Source organism: Pseudorca crassidens, chromosome 10 (genome assembly GCF_039906515.1).
Source record: "Pseudorca crassidens isolate mPseCra1 chromosome 10, mPseCra1.hap1, whole genome shotgun sequence".
In the NCBI taxonomy this organism is placed as follows: Eukaryota; Metazoa; Chordata; class Mammalia; order Artiodactyla; family Delphinidae; genus Pseudorca; species Pseudorca crassidens.
In genome coordinates this window covers 20,780,351-20,799,778 of record NC_090305.1, presented here as the reverse complement: position 1 = coordinate 20,799,778, position 19,428 = coordinate 20,780,351, and the positions used below count along the sequence as shown (strand labels likewise).

Here is a 19,428-nt window from a genome sequence, read left to right as displayed (position 1 = left end):
TTATATGTAGATTCTTTCATATTCATGGCATTCCTCCTGGGTAGAGAAAGTCCAGCGTCCTATTTCTATTCTGGTGGGCAGAGAATTTCTCAAGACAATTTCCCGGGTCAGGGGCTTCTGCAGACCTGCAGCTCAGTTCTTCAACCATTGCCACAAGGACGAATCTGTGAGTTGAGTTATTTCCTGCATTAGTGGTAGTGGCCATGGAGTTCATTCCTCGTCTTAGTCGCTGTGTAGGAGAAACCAAGAGATCTAGTGGATAAAAAGAGTAGAATGGAGCCAAAGTGTGTAGAAAAGCAGAGATGAGAGGTGTACAGAGAGTGCTGCAAGATCTGGGTTCCTGACACCTCCTGAGTTCCTGGTTCTTTGAGCCACCTGAACTCCTGCCACCGGGGCTTCTCCACTTAATTCAGGTTGGGTCAAGTTGCAACAACCAGGAGACCTAATAAAGACACTCCAAATATAATCACAGATAGGGCTTATAGTAATAGCACCATGTACTTCTGTGTTCCCTTTCTCCTTCAAATAATTTCAGTTCCACCCATTTGCTTGATTTTCACATCAGCTCTAAGAGGCAGGGAAGGAATCAACCTAAGCAAAGAGAGTTGATTCTCTAATTTTTCTTCAAACCTCTTGTGAATGCCCTTTGGGGTGTAAATTTATTGGGTTTATATACAGTTGATCCTATCATTGAATGTTTCCTGCAAATGTATTTGCATAGTTGAAACATGTCCTTTACTTTCAAGTAAAACATATTCCTCAAAAACAAATATAACCATTCTTTAGTAAGGCTTCAGGAAGAGTTAATTCACAGAGAGCTAAGTTATTGTTTAAAATCTCTAATTTTACCTAGTCTTTAGATAGTCTTCAACAATGTTTCCTCAATTTTGTCCGTGTTCTTTAATTTTGTTCCATTCCCTCACAACTGTTCACATAGTTTACCGGCTTGGGTCTAATAAGACATTCATTCAATTCTAAAAATTAGCTAGTTTAACGAAAAGGTCTTTGTCACGATTTTGTTTAGTTTATAAAACCTATATTTTATTTTGACATTATTAATATTATTTTCAGTATTCACTTATTATTATAAAATAATATTGGCAACAGCAATAATATACTCAAATAATTGGCCAAACATGGCTGGATTAGCCAAAAGTGGCAAAGAATATGAATACTGCATAAACTAAACTGCTGACTGATAATGATGAAAATTCATGAAATGTTCGTGTACGTTGGAAGTGTACGCAGAAATTAAAGGCTCCTTGTAAATGCATTATTGTAAAAAAAATTTTTTTCTGTACATACACAGTGCTCTCATGGCTGAAAAATTAAATATCCCATTACTTCCCCTAGGCAGTGCTCTAGATATCATTTCTTCTAAGCCTGAGGGAGATATAAAAGGTAACTTTGTGGTTGAAATCCATGCCAGAGAGGGACAGGTCCAGTACAAGACGTGATTACGTCATTAGAGGATTTCAGAAGGGAACAGGGATATGGGGCACAGTGGTAACAGCGATAGCGTTGACAGCTAGCATTTCTTGAGCACTAATTTACGAGGGTGCCAAGTACTATTGCTGAAAACTCTTCATTTATTTTCAAACACATTCTTGTCACAGCACCTTGAGGTAGGTGCCATTATTACTGAGGCTTGGCCACATTAAGGACATAATGAGTTAATATCTGATCAGTGAGCCAGTATAATCATCTTCCATGTATGAGCCACGTAAGTAATCAAAAATTTTCTAGTAGCCACATTTTAGAAAAGCAAAGCAAGTAACATCTATTTTAATAATATTTTAACCCACTAAAATAAAAATATTTCCACAAGTCATCTAAGGTAAAAATATTAAGGAGATTTTAAGTTCTATTTTTCATACTAACTCTTTGAAATTTGGTATGTATTTTTACACTTAAGCTCATCTCAATTTGGACTAGCCGTGTTTCAAGCGCTCAATAGCCGCATATGGCTATTGGCTACCGTCTTGAACAATAAAGATCTATGTAAACGCTGAAAGGAACACACAAGAGAATACTTGCTCTGGAGTAGAATCTAGATGTTTCCAAGGAAATAATTATGCTGACCTGATCCTATAATTATGCTGACTCTATCTCAGAGTCCTGAGTCATCCGAGACCAGTGTTTCTCAACAGGGCACTTGCTGAGGTGTGGTATAACAGAGTGGTAGGAGGGCAAGGAAGGCCATGTGTAATTTGGAAAAGCATAGCCTGTGCTGAGAAGCAGATTTACCCTGAAGTTAATGAAACTCAAGTGTCAGACCCTGTACTCCCAAGGTCCTGGGAGGGGCCCCTGGGAGTATAGTATGTTCACTTGTCCTCATTTAAAGAATACTTTTTTTTTTAAATTGCAATGTTGACAGATTTTAATCACAGCTGGTAAAAACCATTTCTTTCCATTCAATCTTCTCTTCTGTTACAATTCACCTTTTGTCTGATTATGCTGGGATGTTGATGAGAATATTTGGGACTTGAGAAAATTTACTTGCATCTATATTTTGTTTGGGGTTAATGACATATATAAAGTGATGTGCAGATGTGCTTATATATATTGATAGTTCAGTTGTTGCTAGCCAGTCTGATCTAAGAATGGCTTCAAGGAATACTCCTACTGCCCACTGATAAACTCACCTGGATTAATGGCAAGAAAATATGGGACTACATGTCATATATCCATGTACCCAGCACTGGGAGTGAATGCATAGGGGAGAATTGAGATTTGAAATGTATAGAACCAGAAGCTAGTCTGTGAAGAATTCTTCCAAATTTTACAATTCACATATGAAAGAAGCTTGACAGAGGATCTTCCAAATTTGAAAACAATCCTAAAAACTTGACATCACCTACAGTGCTTTGAAGCTGAAATTCTAAGTTATCAATGGAATAAAACAAATTGTGATCAACCACCCTAGAGGGAATACTGAATTCTCTTCCCACTGTCTACACTCTATAGAAAATATTACTAAACAATTTTCCTTTAAAGAGGGAATCAGAGTATGCTGTCAAAAATATAGGAAAATAAAGCATTGCAGTGTGTATTCAACTTAATGTGCTATTTTTCTGAATTTTGTGATAGCTATGGTTTTGTTTTTTCGTAAAATTGGAATTTGTTAATGTTCTCATTATAAATATTCAGTATCTACTTTGTAATTTTGTTTGTAGTTTTAAGTCACCGCGTTGTGTAAGCGTTAAGCCTCAGAAAATCATCTGCTCCATCAGTTACATTGTGCATCAATATGTGGAAACTTTTTTAAAAAAATTAACATTTAAGTAAATGTTCTTTGTATTACAAGGAGGCATGAGTAAAAAAAGCTCTACAGTTGGTACCCTTCAGTATCTCAAACCCCCTTGATTTTCAGATGCATAGGCAAATCTTAAAGGTTACATAAATTTAGTGGATCTCTGCTGGTGAGTACTGAGGTCAGTTCCTATTGCCTGAGCTACAATTCCAGTTTGGGTAGACCAACTGACCTGAAGACAGTATTTTAATTATGAGAGATAATTCCCTGAATAACTCTAACCCGAATAAAGGCTTACTTTGGTTTTATGTATATTAAAGTCCCTTACTTGAGTTTTTACTATACGCTTTCCACCATTAGTGATTTCTAACGCCTCAGCAATCATGTCACAACCGCCTTTAAGTAAAATTGTGGGTGGCTCTTAAAAGAGCCTTTTTTCAATTAGGAAGATAATTTTCTTTAGGCTCTCTCTCCGCGGATGCGGCGGGCAAGCTGGATGTCCTTGGGCATGATGGTGACGCGCTTGGCGTGGATGGCACACAGGTTGGTGTCCTCGAAGAGTCCCACCAGGTAGGCCTCACACGCCTCCTGCAGCGCCATCACGGCCGAGCTCTGGAAGCGCAGGTCGGTCTTGAAGTCCTGCGCGATCTCGCGCACCAGGCGCTGGAACGGCAGCTTGCGGATCAGCAGCTCCGTGGACTTCTGGTAGCGGCGGATCTCGCGCAGGGCCACCGTGCCGGGCCGGTAGCGGTGAGGCTTCTTCACGCCGCCCGTGGCCGGTGCGCTCTTGCGGGCCGCCTTGGTGGCCAGCTGCTTGCGCGGGGCCTTGCCGCCGGTGGACTTGCGAGCGGTCTGCTTAGTGCGAGCCATAACGAGCGATTGACCACACACCCACAGGCCTGTTGCAGGCTTAGGCAGTTGTCTTTAAATATAGTTAGAAGCATTCTGATTGGTCTTGTAGTTTTTCAAAAGTACCGCGCGATAAAACCATTGGCTGAAAGGTGACCGGGAAGGAGAATTAATTACTAGAGAATCTGACTGGATGAATCACTTTACCACCCATTCCCGGTGCCTTTTTTTGCCTCTGGGATCTGAAGGAAATTTCCTACGTTCTATTTCATCCTGCCGCCAACTACAGCGTGCATAACGAGACACTTAAGGACCATGTTAACTTCCGATTCAGTTGATGAGTTCCCCTGATATTCTCAATATTCTCAGCGTGTCAATATTGACACGCTAGCGGGTTGTCAATACAGCTGGTCCACACACTAAACTGAGTACAATTGTTTTTTCTCCCCCAGACAGCTGGGTTAGGTTTAAATAAATCTCGAACCGCCAGGACTGCCACTTTCTCTGGTCATCACAGCTCCCCTAACCCTGAGTTTTTCTTTTGTGAAACTACATGGCAGTGTCACTGGGTGGATGATTCAAAAAATCACGTGTAAAATTGATGACAGATACACACTGGACTGCAACCAAACTTTCGTCAGAAAAAAATAGATTTTGCTTAAATTTACAACCTTGAAAGCCCGAACAGGTTTACTACTGGCAAAAGGAAAATTTCTTTGCTTTTTGTTATTCTCAAGCTCGAGCGATGCTTCTGCCTCCTCTTTAGAAACGCTTTTGTTGACTACGGAAGTTTCACCCGGTACGCACTAAAATAATGCTTGTGGGAAGTCCAGTTTCCCTGGAAGTCAGCGTTTTGACGTCACTTTGTCTTTTACAAAACAGAGATAGATACCTGGCTACCAGCTTTTTAAATGAAAATGTAGATGGCTCTGAAAAGAACCACTAGACAGTTTATAAAAAAGAATTTCGTATTTTGTCTAGGCTTTACTTGCCCTTGGTCTTGCGGTGACTCTCAGTCTTCTTGGGCAGCAGCACAGCCTGGATGTTGGGCAGAACGCCGCCCTGAGCGATGGTGACTTTACCGAGCAGCTTGTTGAACTCCTCCTCATTATAGATGGCCAGCTGCAGGTGGCGCGGAATGACCCGCGTCTTGTCGCGGGTCGGGCTGCCCGCCAGCTCCAAAATCTCGGCCGTCAGGTACACGGGGGCCCCGACACCGACCCGTTTGGAGTAGTTGCCCTTACGGAGCAACCAGTGTACGCGGCCTACTGGGAACTGCAAACCAGCTGGAGAAGATCGAGTTTTAGCTTTAGCTCGAATCTTGCCTACTTATTCACCACGGCCAGACGTAATTGCCTTATACAATTTAACAACAAACATTGTGAGCAAAAGGAATAAACGCTGGATGACATATGAACAAATCATTTTACAGACAGTACAGGGATGCCCCAGCAAGCTATCCGATTGGTCAAAAGTATGCTGTTTTTCTATCCAATAGAAAAACAAATTGTGTATCCTTTATTTGCATAAACCACGCCCCTCCCGCCCTTAGTGAACCTGTACTACTCTTATCCAATCAAAAGTGAGACCTCTTGATTGTTCATTTGCGTTGAACGACTATAAATATATGGGTTCTGAACTCTTCACACTACTAGTTCTAGTTGTGGAGAAGGCGATTTAACGTTTACTACAGCTCTTCGGAAGAACTATGCCAGAACCATCTAAATCTGCTCCGGCCCCTAAAAAGGGTTCTAAGAAGACCATCACTAAGGCGCAGAAGAAAGACGGGAAGAAACGCAAGCGTAGTCGTAAAGAGAGCTACTCCATTTACGTATACAAAGTTTTGAAGCAGGTCCACCCAGACACCGGCATCTCATCCAAGGCCATGGGTATCATGAACTCGTTCGTCAACGACATCTTTGAGCGCATCGCGGGTGAGGCGTCGCGCTTGGCGCATTACAACAAGCGCTCCACGATCACATCTAGGGAGATCCAGACGGCTGTGCGCCTACTGCTCCCTGGGGAGCTGGCCAAGCATGCTGTTTCTGAGGGCACTAAGGCCGTTACCAAGTACACCAGCTCCAAGTAAGTGCTTGTGTAGGCACTTAATCCAAAGGCTCTTTTCAGAGCCACCCACTTTGTCGAAGAAGAGCTGAAACTTCCGTTTTTTTGATGATGAATGCAATTCTCTACTGGTTACATTTACTTTCAGGTGTTTTTTCCCGTGGTGTTGATAGTTGAAGCAGTTTTGGAGCCAGAGCCCCAAGCGACTTGGAAGGTTTACCGGCTTTAAAACACATGAGTTACTGTGTCGCATTACCCAAAAAAAAAAAAAAAAAAAACCTCATCTTTTCCCCAAGGATTAAACTTCCAGATGCTTATTAAGCTTATTAAGTTCACTCCTTTCTACAAAGCCTTCTGAAATTTCTAATGGTGATGGGAATGTCCCTCCTTGGTAAGGAAGCGGTTAGGGGATTTCAGAGTAGAGACCCTGAGGAGATGATTATCCAGGCTGTCTTTTCAGGGGTGGGGGTGGGGGGCGAGGGGGAGGGGTGGGGAGCGAGGGGGAGGGGTGGGGAGCGAGGGGGACGAGGGGACGGGGGGAGGTGTGAGGGGGGCGACGGGGAGGGGATGTGGGGGAGGGGACGGGGTGTGGGGAGGAGGAGGGGGAGGGGAGAGGAGGGGTCCCGACGGAACAGAGGGCAGGTAGTTGCATTTTCTCCGGCAGCCTGAACTCCCCTGGGATTGTAGAAACAGTAAGCAAAATTGTTGTTCCTTTAACAAGCTGTGGGCACTTCTATAGGGTACTACCTCAAGCTCTCTTCACATGGTTGAAGTGAGATTTTCTAATTTCGCGTTAGAATTGTTTACTGATGGCAACAGTCAATCTAAAGCCGTTGCAATCTTTCTTTCATTCCTGAAATCTGGGCTCCCGTTTCTTGGGTCACTTACCGTTCAGGGATGCCACTAGAAGAGCTTGAAAGGGTGGCACTCCAGCTCGAGGAGGGACAAAGGATTTGAATTTCCCGCCCTCCCCATCTGGTGTCACCTCGTCGCAGACCGGGAGGGCCCCAGTTGGAGAGGAAAATGTGCTGATTTTTCTTGGAAACCTTTTTCAAAATACCCGCGACTCCAAAAATAATCCCGATGGGAAGGGCCTTGGTTGAGGAAAAGGAGTCAGTTACGGCTGGGCTAGGCCTGGGGCTGGGGGAGGGGAAAAAGCCGGGAAAAGGGGCAGCAGTTGACTGCCTATTAAAAAGGTTGGGAAAAGTCTTTTCCTTTGGTTTATGAGCACCGTATGTAGGTGACATACAACAGTGTGTCTGGATGAAGAAGTAAAACTTGAAGTAGAATTTCTCAAAAAGGACCACTTTTAAAAGAAAATTTAAATTTAAATGATCTTTTCCCAGCTCCCACACAAATCAGCTGACCGCTATATGAGAAGCATTTATCTCAGCGTACAGAAAACATAGTTGTGAAAGAGAAGCTTTTCTTACAAGTTAAAATTTTTGCTTTTTAGATTATAACTACCCCCCCCATCCCGTAAAACAAAAATATTGAACTCAAGCTGCAATTTAAGAATCACCCCCTGGAGGAGTGAGATCTGGGAAATAATATCTCAGCCTCTTCAAAATGATCTCCTGAGATAAGAATTATTTTTTTCCCCATCTTGTCTTTCATAATATTTGCCTACTTGCTTGCTTCTATCTTTCTTCTCTCCTCTCTCCCGCTTCTTCCTAATAGTTGATATTTTACCTAAAACTATACCCTTAAATAAGAAGCCCAAACCAAAACCTGGGTCCCCTAAACTCAAAGCTAGGCCCTTTTGACATCTATACTGATACCTGGCTGGTCTTTAACAAGCAAAAAGGAAATTAAAAATCAGATTCCTGGACTCAGGGCTAGACTCCAAAACTATGTGGGGAATTGTGAGAAGCCAGAAATAAAATTCATACATCTCCCCAGCTGATTCTGATGAGGCACCAACTTTGCTCATTTAAGTGTTTTTATGACGGCTGGTTTAGAATCCTAGTTGAGAATTCTAACATATGTGTCTCTTGGTCTTAATATATGTTGATTATCTTTATTCACTCAAATGGAGACTTTGGTATGACAGTGATCTTTTTTTAAAATAAACTTATCCTGGGCATTTTGGGTATTGTTATGAGACTCTAGATCTTATTTAAATTTATGGTTTTAAGAGACCTCCCCCCCTTCCCAGCCCCCTTCCCGCCTGGGGTAGGAGGGGCACTGCCTCATTGTCAGGTGGGAGTGGCGTCCAAGTTTCTTGCTCAGCCTATTTGACATTGACAGGGAAGAGGTGCCTCATTATTGCTGTGTAGGGGGTGGAAGTCCAGGATCCCCATGTGGCCTCTGTAGGAGGGGGAACAATTTTCTTCGGTTGGTGTAATAATTAAACTGATACGGCAGTGATGGGTTTCAGGGCAGGCCTTCCCAAGATGTGCCACTTTGGCATGCAGAGAATTTAGAGCTGAAAGCAATCAAGGCCCAAAAGATGCAGGAAGAAACTCTGACCTTCCCCCTAAATGCCTAAAAGAATTTTTGATAGAGAACCTGTTCCAGGAAGGCAGGTCTCACCCTAGATAACTACAGTATAATTTGAACGAGGTGTGCAGACAGGGGGGAACCTAGGAAAGACTGTTCATTAAAATTTTTTTCTGGGTGCCATTGTTTCTGTTTGGCCCAGCAGACATTTGTTCACAAAACATTTTCTTTTTTTCATCTTCTTGTGAATTGCCTTCCTACCCTTTGAAGTCCCAAGCCCATAACCTCTTCTCTCAGATGGCATAAGCCTCAACTGCCTAACTTGTCCTTGGGTCTCATTTTTCTTATTGTGTCCGACCCACAAATGAAATGAAATTTAATTTTTTCCTGTTAATTTGTCTCATGTCAATTTAATTCTTAGACCAGCCAGAAGAACCTAGAAGGGTAGAGGAAAATTTTTTCCTCCCCAGCGACCCCAAGGGCACACCATGCCATCACCTAGAACACTCTGGCACTATTTATTTATGTTGAATAAATGCTAAATGTACATCTTTTTCGAGTTGTTAACCCTTCTAATTCACAGTGATTACTCTTCTCCATGTGCTCTTATAATATTTATTGCTTAAAACCTTCAGTTTTGGATGCAAAAAATGCTGTACTATTTAAACTTCAGGTATACAACCCCCCAGCTCCCCGCCCCCTGCCCTTTTCACAAGAGAGTATGAAGTCTTCAAGGCAGCATCTGAGATACCTTTTTACATCTGCATCACGGGTTTTGAAACATTTCAGACACTGAGCCAGTGTTGATGTATACTGCTGTTGTCCATGGTGAAGATAATAATAAATAATAAAAAGGAAGTGAATATTGTTAAGAGAAAACGTCATAGGAGTCAAAAGACTTGAGAGAAGGTAAAAAAGAAACAGGAAATGAGCATCTTTACTCTCCTGCTTGGTTGCCTGGATCAAAATATAGTTCTCTGACCGAGTTGGTTTAGAAGTAATTTTCTCACACCCAGGCTCTTGTTCCTTTTACCATCCTGTTAGTTAGTAGACTTTTAGGCTGGAGTCCTCAAAAATTCCTGTAATAGTAATCCGCCTCCATCTGGGCCCCATCTATTTCTATTTCATGGACCATTAAAAGAAAAAACGGCAAGATCTCCCTCGGTAATTTATCTTAATTTTATGTTCCTCAACATGAGAGCGTAAGACCAAACACCCTGTAGTAATATTAATATAGTGCTTTATAGTCGTATACTGTAATCTCATTTTGAGTATTTATGTGCTGTAGGGTGTTTGTTCTCTCATTCTTAGGAGTCCTTATGTGCTGCAAAATTTTCACTCTAACTGCAAGAAGTTCAGTACGATATGGAGAATGATGGAGGAGTTTTCTAAAGTAATTAGAATCCTGTGTGTGGCAGCCAAGTGAGAAAAGAGGGAGGGTAGGAAGGTTGAGAGTGGCACTGGGGAACGACGACAAAGTTTTTCAGACAGGATTTTGTTGTCCTTGGTCCCATTAACCTTGGCAAAGGCAAACAAACTGGGTCTCTCTTAGTTTCGCAATCTCTAAAATGAGGACAGTACTCACTCTACATACCTCCCAGGTGACCCTGGAAGGCTTCATAGGTAAGCTGTGAATGAAACGGAAGACTTGCTGGATCATCCAGTTCTTGCCTTCAGTTTTCATTGTTCAGATAGTTTAAGACTTGGGCCGGGACAAAAAATTTTTTGTTTCCTCTTCTCCCTCTTTCCTGTCAAAAGAGTTAAAGAGTTAGAAGAGTTAAAGTAACACTGGGCATAGAAGTACCTACCTCTTAAATATTGTTTCTAAATTGTGCTGCGTTTATTCCTTTCCAAAAATCATGAGTCACAATTTCAATAGCAAAAAGTCAGAACAATAAGAATAATCACTCCTGCTTCTGATTGCATTTAAGAACAGTGCTTTGAAAAAACCAAATAGACTCCATTATTAACAGTATTAAAAGCCCACCAGACTGTATGAGATTGGAGCAAACAGGAAACTCACACTAGACGGAAGTCTTGTATGCAAATGAAGGATGCAGGTTCTGATTTCCTATTGGTTCTTAAATAGTAGCCAATGGGACAATAGCACAAGCCTACCTCTGGTTAATATAAATATTTCTCTCACCGCTGTGTTGTTTATTGTTTGCTTTTTATTTTGAAGGTTTTTGAGTTGTGGTCTGTTATGTCTGGTCGTGGTAAACAGGGTGGCAAGGCTCGTACTAAGGCTAAGACCCGCTCCTCGCGAGCTGGGCTCCAGTTCCCCGTAGGCCGGGTGCACCGCCTGCTCCGCAAGGGTAACTACTCCGAGCGTGTCGGTGCCGGGGCGCCGGTGTACCTGGCGGCGGTGCTGGAGTACCTAACGGCTGAGATCCTGGAGCTGGCGGGCAACGCGGCCCGCGATAACAAGAAGACGCGCATCATTCCGCGCCACCTGCAGCTGGCCATCCGCAACGACGAGGAGCTTAACAAGTTGCTGGGGCGCGTGACCATCGCTCAGGGCGGTGTCCTGCCCAACATCCAGGCGGTACTGCTCCCCAAGAAGACTGAGAGCCACCACAAGGCCAAGGGCAAGTAAAGTGTTTATTACTTTTGCACGGCAATTTTGTTATCCATTATCCAAAAGAAAAAAAAAGGTAACTTACAAAGGCTCTTATCAGAGCCACCCACCTTTTTCGTTTAAAGAGCTGTCATGCTTTTCAGTTCTGCCCATATGAGGGTTGTGACATCAGGTGAAAAATCACAGCTCATAAGTGAGTGTCCCGAGGGAAGTCAGTAAAGAGTATGTGCGAAATGACTGTGAGGAAAGCCACACGAGTTTAAATTGACCGGATTAACTACAGGTGAATCAGTTTATAGTCAAACTACTTTCCTCTTTGTTCCAGCGGTGACTTTTGTAAAGTTTTTCGCACTGGAGTGAGGAAAGTATACTCACTTTCAGTATAGTGAAAAGCACTGTATTTAAAGTTAACCTTCAACATTTTTTGTTGACTTAAAGGAACACCCAAAACCTCTGCATCTATTCAACTTTATAAAAACATTACACATTTCCTGAAGGGATTGAGTAAATTACTAGATCCTTGGTACTTCGCCCTCGTGTCAGAAACATCTTCCTGACTCCACAATGTTTGTGCCAGACTCAGGAAAATCTCAGTATCATTTTAGATGGCAGCCCATCTAATTTTTCTAAGCACTTCCAAAATATCTTTGGTGGTTGTACTTAAAAAAAACGAAAAAGAGGGTTTCCCTGGTGGCGCAGTGGTTGAGAGTCTGCCTGCCGATGCAGGGGACACGGGTGCGTGCCCCGGTCCGGGAAGAGCCCACATGCCGCGGAGCGGCTGGGCCCGTGAGCCATGGCCGCTGAGCCTGCGCGTCCGGAGCCTGTGCTCCGCAACGGGAGAGGCCACAACAGTGAGAAGCTCGCGTACCGGAAAAAAAAAAAAATTACACAAAAAATCAATCCGTTGGCGGTGCCCGCGTTGCTTTGTGTAATTTTGCTGTACGTTTTGGAAGCGAAAGCGTAATAAAATGACGTCAGGGCGTCGGAGTCGCTATTGTTAAAGGGAAGGGTTTAAGATTCATTCACCAACCCGAAAGCAGCTCTTAATTCTTCCGGGGCCAGGCACAGAAATGGACCAATCAGAGGAGGGCGCGGGTACTTTCGAATGTTCTTGGGTCCAATAGTTGGTGGCCTGGCTGTATAAAAGAAGGACGGCTGAGTGCTTTTCCCCGGCACTTGGGAGAACAACTATCGTGGGGTTTTGTCATGGCTCGCACCAAGCAGACCGCTCGCAAGTCCACCGGCGGCAAGGCGCCGCGCAAACAGCTGGCCACCAAGGCGGCCCGGAAGAGCGCGCCGGCCACGGGCGGCGTGAAGAAGCCGCACCGCTACCGGCCCGGCACGGTGGCCCTGCGCGAAATCCGCCGCTACCAGAAGTCCACGGAGCTGCTGATTCGCAAGCTGCCGTTCCAGCGCCTGGTGCGCGAGATCGCGCAGGACTTCAAGACCGACCTGCGTTTCCAGAGCTCGGCCGTGATGGCGCTGCAGGAGGCGTGCGAGGCCTATCTGGTGGGGCTCTTTGAGGACACCAACCTGTGTGCTATCCACGCTAAGCGCGTTACTATCATGCCCAAGGACATCCAGCTTGCCCGCCGCATCCGTGGTGAAAGGGCGTAAACTTGTTTTTCCATTAAGTGCCAATCTTAGACCCAAAGGCTCTTTTCAGAGCCACCTACAACTTCATCTTGAAGAGCTGTACCGTAAGGAAGTAAAATCCTCTTAAGGGTGGGTAAGGGTAGAATTCTTCCCGTCCCAACTCCTTCCGCCGCAGCCAGACATTCCTGGAGTTGTAAGTGAGGCGAAGGTCTAACCATATTTCCTTAACAGGTAGCCATCTAAGCATAGTTTATCAAACCTTATTTAATTATAGCCCTGCTTGGAAATAGTCCAGTTGATTGTATTGCTTTATCTCACATTGCTTTTGTCTCTTCTAGGGCTATGTACCATGGTATGCCATGCTGTACAATTTTTTCACAGTTCTTTGCTGTAGTTGTTACTCAAATATAGGACTTTAGCCATTTGACTCAGTGATCTTGCTTTTACGTTTTTTCGGTTTGGGGATTCAGCACTGGGTGAAAAGTGACACATGGGATAGTGACCAAATGTAAGAAGAAAAATAACCTTTTTATTGTGTAGCTTTTACACTATATTTTACAAACTATAAAATACAGAATGCTGAAAAACATGACAGCCACCAATTCTGAAGGCTTTGCTTCAGTTTTTTCCATACCCTATTCCTAGTAGTCTGCCTACCTCTGAGATGAGAATTGATTCACCTTGCTAAAATAATTTGCCCAACTCCCACCTAAAACAAAACCCACAAAATACACAGTAATGGGTGTTGTGTTGTTCACTTGGATTTATTTACATTTCAGGGTTTCAATAAAAACTTTTGGTTTACAAAATAATGTTTTTTAATGACAAAGATATTTCTCTCTGTGTATGTTGTTTTATTTTAACATTTTATTTTTTCCAGACTAGTATAAGCCTCTGCCTGGCACAGACCTTTGTTACCCGTATAAGAGGTCTGTCAGAGGCACCAATGCCCTTGGCTTAAACCAAGGTGATTTTGCCCCTCAGCTTTTGGCCCCTGCTGAAGTCCAGGTATCTTGGTTTTTCTTGTTTATTGCTGTGCTGGCTCTTATGTACACTGTTTGACTTTTTCCTTTAATATTTTATGTATCTTGGGAAAAAAGTTTTATGTACAGGGCCTGATAGGATAGCTTTTAAAAAGTAAAAGTGCCCATTGCTGTCTGAGGATCAGATAGGCAGGGGACAATGGCTGGGACTGGCTGATCCTTCCCCTCCCCAGCCAAGGAACATGGATTTGGCTTTAAGTCTTCATTTACTTGAGCCCCTCAACAGAACAACTGTGCAGTATCTAGGGTAAAAAAGGTTAACACAGTCTTACAATTCATAACCTTGTTAATTTTTCTAGGGTATACTCTGCAAGCTGGCAGCATCTGGATGCTAGCTTACCCGGGTTCATATCCCAGCTTTACTACTTAATGTGTCATCTTAGACAAATCAATTTCCCCATCATCAGAAAAATGGGGGTAACACTACCCACTTCGTAGGGTTGTTATTAGAATAATATGCATCAAGTTTGGGACACATAGCATCATATAAATGCTATTAATTTTCCTGAACTGTGTATCATTTTCTCTCATACTCTAGGATTTTTCAAAATTTGAAATAAAGACAAACTTTAGCTTCTAAATTTCCTTTTTACTTGGCATTACTTACTTGCATAGATTCTGCTCAGTTTAGAAATAAAATTCAGACATTTTAAAATCAAACGTGGAAGAAAATCAAATTTGTGAAAGAAAATTTACTGAACACTTTGAGCAGGGGGATGGTACCAGCATTTTAATATCATTGCATTAAGCATCTATTATTTTATATTAGGGGAGTGACTAAGGTCAGGCTGAAGACAAAAGGGGGTGTTTACTGTACAGATTGTATCTTTTAAATGGCTGCTGCAAGGTCTTCAGTCAGAAAGGGTTTTTCTTACCCAGGCCCACAGAGTGATGTTACACCACAGGTTGAAGTTTACAGCTAATGCTGTTGGAGTCTAGAATGAGTTTTGGTTTGTTATAAAGTCTCTCAAAGGAAAGGAGGAGGAAGTCAAGGTCAGGGTAAATTTTTCAGACTTAAAAATTTAGTAGTAGCCTTTCCAGTTGTCCCAGTAGAAGTGAGTTACTGCTCAATGAGTGTTTTCAAGAGATTTAACACAACAGTGGGAAACTGGTATGGAGATTTGAACAGCACCCCAGGCTTGACTGCAGGAAAGCTAGAAGCCTGAGATTGTCAGTGCACCTTGGGAGAGGGCCCAAAGGAACATATTTGGACCCACCATGTTTAACATGTCGTATGAAAAACAAAACAATGCTGTGATACTTTGTGCTTTATTAGATGCTGTGATTTAAAAAAAACAATCCTCATGAGTAAATGCATATTTGTGTGATTGATACTGTGTTAGGCGTAAAGATGAGACCTCAGGGCAATATCTCAAGTCCAGGAAGATTCTTTAAGAAATAATACCAACTGAAAACAAGTCACATTTATTTATATAGGACTTCATGGGCCAATCTCTGTTCCAATGCTTTGCTTACAATAGCTAAATTAAATCTTCACTAGAGTTCCATCAGTGTTATCATTACCCAGTTTTACAGATAAAGAAAACAAAGGCAAGGTTAAAGGTCACACAGCTGTAGGGAAGGAAAAATAATTTTCCCTCTATGAGACCTCTGAAATAAAAGACAGATTAACAAGACAAAAACAAAACAGAAGCCCTCATGTATATGTGGGAGATACCCAGGGAAAAATGAGTAACTCCTCAAGGTGGCTTAAAATTCAGACTTAAACACCATCTTAATAGGGAAGAGGGGTTGGGGGGTGGTATGTATGTAGGCCTCTTAGGGGAGAGTAAATAATTTTTAGGAAAGATGATTGGGCCCTTAGAAGAATAGATGGGAGAGGTATGACAGGATAAAATAAAATTATGTTTAAGGCAGGACAAGAAAATTTCTAAACATAAAATTTTCTCTCTGCTCATTTGGGCCACTACCCCTCTTTAGGGTGCAATGTGCACATTACAGATTGACCAGACTTCCTTAGAAGACACAGGAATGCCTGCTTCATTGAAAAGAGCAATTTTCTCCTGGTTCCAGCAAGGTAACTCCTTAGGGGATAACATTCCTTTCTCAATCCTGTAAGGGATTGTGATGCCCCACTACTCACAAAGGTCTGGACTATGTAGACTCAATATGTAACTTTGATATACGATTCTTTGTCTCAAAAACTTATATAACTGTGCTTTGACCTCTGACAAGCAGAACGGTCCTCAGAGTTTTCTGGAAGACTGTCTCCCAGGTTATAATCCTCAGGTTGGCTCTAATAAAATCCTCTATTTCTTTTAGATTGACAATTAATTTTTGTGGACAATAGTTTGTGCCAAGGTTTGTCTGCATGTGGTGTCAATTTTTAGTGTCCTTTCCTCAGATAAGTGTCACTCTTCCCTAGTTAATGAAACTCCTTGGGAAGGGATTTATGACAATTGAGTTCCTTTTGGAGGATCTGTCTTTAGGCAGATAATGGGAGTTCAGAGAAATCTTCCCTCTGCATTTGCTGTTCTGCTACAGCTCAAAATAATCAACATACCTATAAGGGAGGGAAAATAACTTTCCTTCTACCCTTCTAAGTTCTTGGCTGAGAACCACTGTATAAAAGGTAGATTAACAAAAGAAAAGCAAACAGAAGCTTAATAACATGTATACCTCACGTAGGCTTGAGAAATACCTAGAAAAACTGAGTAAACTCCCAATACTGACCCAAGCCACCACCTTAAATACCATCTTCGGCTAAGAAGTGGGTGGGAGCCAGTTATGAGAGGTTACCAGGAAAAGGAACAACGAGGGTAAGGTTGTTATACAGAATTAATTCTAGTGCCTCCTCATTGATGAGATTCTCTGGTGATTTAGTCATCCTTCTCTTCCTGGTACAGAGAAAAAGACACAATTTAAAATTCCCTTTATAAATGTAAATGTCCCTCACAAAAGAGTAAATTCTACTCTGTTTTTAGAAATGTTTTTGTGTATGGTGTTTTTAAAAAAAAAATCAGCTCAAAAATACTCCTTCTGCCAAAGAAGCATATGGGAGCGGGGGAATGGGGAGTCATATTCTGCTACCCTTAGCAACTAACAATCACTTCCTCCTGAATAAGAAAGTACAGTATTTGCCATAAAATACTGTATAAGCCTCCACTAGAATTCTCAGCCGAAGAAATAAACAGCCTCAGATGCAGAGCAAAGGGAGCAAAACAATCCAGAGTTTAAAAGTGAACCTCTTTACTAGCTTCTCTCTCCCACAGTCATTGGATCACTGCCGAGAGGGGCGGAGCCAAAGGGGCGCGGTCAGTGCCTCTTTTCCCGCCTGCGCTTTCAGTTCTCAACGAGGTCCGACTCTAGCTTATAATTACTCTTGACCAAGCAGTAACCTGTTGCATCCTGTACGTTTGCGAGAATTTAGACAATCATGTCTGGACGCGGCAAAGGCGGCAAGGGTCTGGGTAAGGGAGGCGCTAAACGCCACCGCAAGGTTCTGCGCGACAACATCCAGGGCATTACCAAACCAGCTATCCGTCGCCTGGCTCGGCGTGGCGGTGTGAAGCGCATCTCTGGCCTCATCTACGAAGAGACCCGCGGGGTGTTGAAGGTATTCCTGGAGAACGTGATCCGGGACGCCGTCACCTACACCGAGCACGCCAAGCGCAAGACTGTCACTGCCATGGACGTGGTCTACGCGCTCAAGCGCCAGGGACGCACTCTCTACGGCTTCGGCGGCTAAAGGCTCATTCTATACATTTTTTTTTTAAAGGCCCTTTTCAGGGCCGCCCACCTCCGCTCAGGAAGAGCTGTACGCGACTTCCGTGTTCAAAACGTATCTGTTGGAAAAAAAAGTGGTTCTGTTTTAAGGCTAACGTGGCCTTATCTACAGGCCAAACTGTTCGCTTTCACTGCCGGTCTCCATCAGCCAATCTTTGGGCACCTGCTAAGAGTAGGGGTACCTTCGCCTAATCAGGCCGCAAGTGCTCGCTTGTGGGTGGGGCTATACTGGACTAAGGAAAGCTAATGAGAGGGGTTTGAAAGTCTCGGTAACCGCAATGAAGGACTTATGGCCCGGCGTTCCCGGCTTTTTCTAGTGGGAGGGATCCTGCCTACCCCACATCGTCTGTAAAAGGAGCGACAACTGCCAGCCGGAGTTTCGTCGAGGAGGCAGTTTCTTGGGAAGCGGGCATTACTGAATCGCCCGCCGCCGATCTGGTTTTTGATCCTGGGAGGGACCAGTAGATATTTGTACAAATTGCCAGAACCTGCGAGGGTGCTGCTTCGCTCACAAGAAGTCAGAAGCCGGATCAATTAAAATACATTGCGAGCAAGACGCCAGCTGGTAGTTCCTAGTGTATTTGCCTTTAGCAATGTCAGGAAAGATCTGCCTTCTATGATCTCTCCATTCCCAGCACCTCCCCGTCCTCCGCTGCGTCGCGCCCCAGACCTTGGCCTCAGGTACCTCTAGACTTTGAGCCAGGCATCATGCTGAGTGTCGTCACCCCCCGTAAAGCCAGTGATCTCGGGTTTAAAAATGCCTCGGCATTGCTGATTTTCATCCTCAGGCTGGGGGCCCTCCCTAAGCCTCTAGCTAAGCAGAGTTTGTAAATTCCCGTTTACTAGACTAAGGGAGTCTTCTGAACCCCTAGGCCTCTGTCAGGGCCTTTGAGCTTGTAAGGGAGAAGCTCCCTCCTTTGTGGTTAAGTGGCTCTCTTGCACCTTCACCTTCCTTCCAGCTCATCTCTTTCCTCTGTCTGCAGTAAACTGTATTTTTTTAATGAAACTTTCAAACATGACAATATGGTTATTATAAAAGGTTTTTTAAAGTATGTCCTCAAATTGATAAGCCAGCTAACTGAATAATCAGCGTCTTTGATTTAATGTTTGAAAAGGGTGTACTGATGGCTACTTTAGAAAACACTTTGCTGCCTGGTTACTCTGCTAATGTCTCTCTCTTGACACCTGACTAGGTGGTTGGGAAAGCGAGATTCTAAAGTTCAGGTGGGAGGTCTGGACTAGATACAAATTTTGGGACTCATCAACATACAAACGGTGAGACTGGATGAGATCACTAAGAACTTAAACATGGTTTAATGCAGCACATTGTTTGTAATAGTAAAAGAGTGGAAACAATGTAAATTGTCATGAGAAGGGACCAGATAAAATATTATCTATATCCATAAAATGGTGTTTTGGTTCAGGCTGCTATAATAAAAACACCATAGACTGTGTGCTTTAACAACAAACATTTCTCACAGTTCTGGAGACTGAAGTCCAAGATCAAGGCACTGGACAGATTCAGACAGATCTGGTGTCTGATGACCCATTTCCTGCTTCATAGACTGCTGTCTTCCCTTGTGTCCTTTTATGGCAGAGTTGAATGAATGCATGCATGAATTTTCTACACAAGCATTCAGGCCCTCTCCCACCCCCCTAGCCCACCAGAGGGCTGCCATAATTGATCCCCCATCTACAATTCCTTGACTTGGCACTGTCTGAATCAGTCAGCATGCCAGGTTTTCTCTGGCTCTTAGGAATGATGCAGGAGTGGCAAATCAGGCAGCATTATCTTTGTTCTGAACAAGGACTTCATGACTGTTAGGCCTGAGGAAGGCTCACAGGTTTTTCACTCA

General features: G+C 43.2%; 5 protein-coding genes and 1 pseudogene across 5 annotated transcripts; 4 read left to right on the top strand and 2 right to left on the bottom strand.

The window, feature by feature from the left end:
- Nucleotides 1-3,580: 3,580 nt before the first annotated feature.
- On the bottom strand, nucleotides 3,581-4,133 carry H3C3 (H3 clustered histone 3). The gene has a single exon (XM_067752186.1). It carries the CDS (start codon nucleotides 4,121-4,123, stop codon nucleotides 3,713-3,715), a length of 411 nt encoding a protein of 136 aa, XP_067608287.1. The 5' UTR covers nucleotides 4,124-4,133; the 3' UTR covers nucleotides 3,581-3,712.
- An 822-nt stretch (nucleotides 4,134-4,955) lies between these two features.
- On the bottom strand, nucleotides 4,956-5,482 carry LOC137232756 (histone H2A type 1-D-like; annotated as a pseudogene).
- A 286-nt stretch (nucleotides 5,483-5,768) lies between these two features.
- LOC137232990 (histone H2B type 1-B-like) lies at nucleotides 5,769-6,579 on the top strand. The gene is made up of 2 exons (XM_067755798.1): nucleotides 5,769-6,187; nucleotides 6,315-6,579. The coding sequence occupies exons 1-2, from the start codon at nucleotides 5,811-5,813 to the stop codon at nucleotides 6,334-6,336; spliced, it is 399 nt and encodes a 132-aa protein (XP_067611899.1). The 5' UTR covers nucleotides 5,769-5,810; the 3' UTR covers nucleotides 6,337-6,579.
- Nucleotides 6,580-10,783: 4,204 nt separating this feature from the next.
- LOC137232989 (histone H2A type 1-B-like) lies at nucleotides 10,784-11,484 on the top strand. Its single transcript, XM_067755797.1, has one exon. The coding sequence runs from the start codon at nucleotides 10,812-10,814 to the stop codon at nucleotides 11,202-11,204; it is 393 nt and encodes a 130-aa protein (XP_067611898.1). The 5' UTR covers nucleotides 10,784-10,811; the 3' UTR covers nucleotides 11,205-11,484.
- Nucleotides 11,485-11,721: 237 nt separating this feature from the next.
- On the top strand, nucleotides 11,722-13,797 carry LOC137232988 (histone H3.1). Its single transcript, XM_067755796.1, has one exon. The coding sequence runs from the start codon at nucleotides 12,393-12,395 to the stop codon at nucleotides 12,801-12,803; it is 411 nt and encodes a 136-aa protein (XP_067611897.1). The 5' UTR covers nucleotides 11,722-12,392; the 3' UTR covers nucleotides 12,804-13,797.
- Nucleotides 13,798-17,202: 3,405 nt separating this feature from the next.
- LOC137232987 (histone H4) lies at nucleotides 17,203-18,658 on the top strand. The gene has a single exon (XM_067755795.1). It carries the CDS (start codon nucleotides 17,223-17,225, stop codon nucleotides 17,532-17,534), a length of 312 nt encoding a protein of 103 aa, XP_067611896.1. The 5' UTR covers nucleotides 17,203-17,222; the 3' UTR covers nucleotides 17,535-18,658.
- Nucleotides 18,659-19,428: the final 770 nt, after the last annotated feature.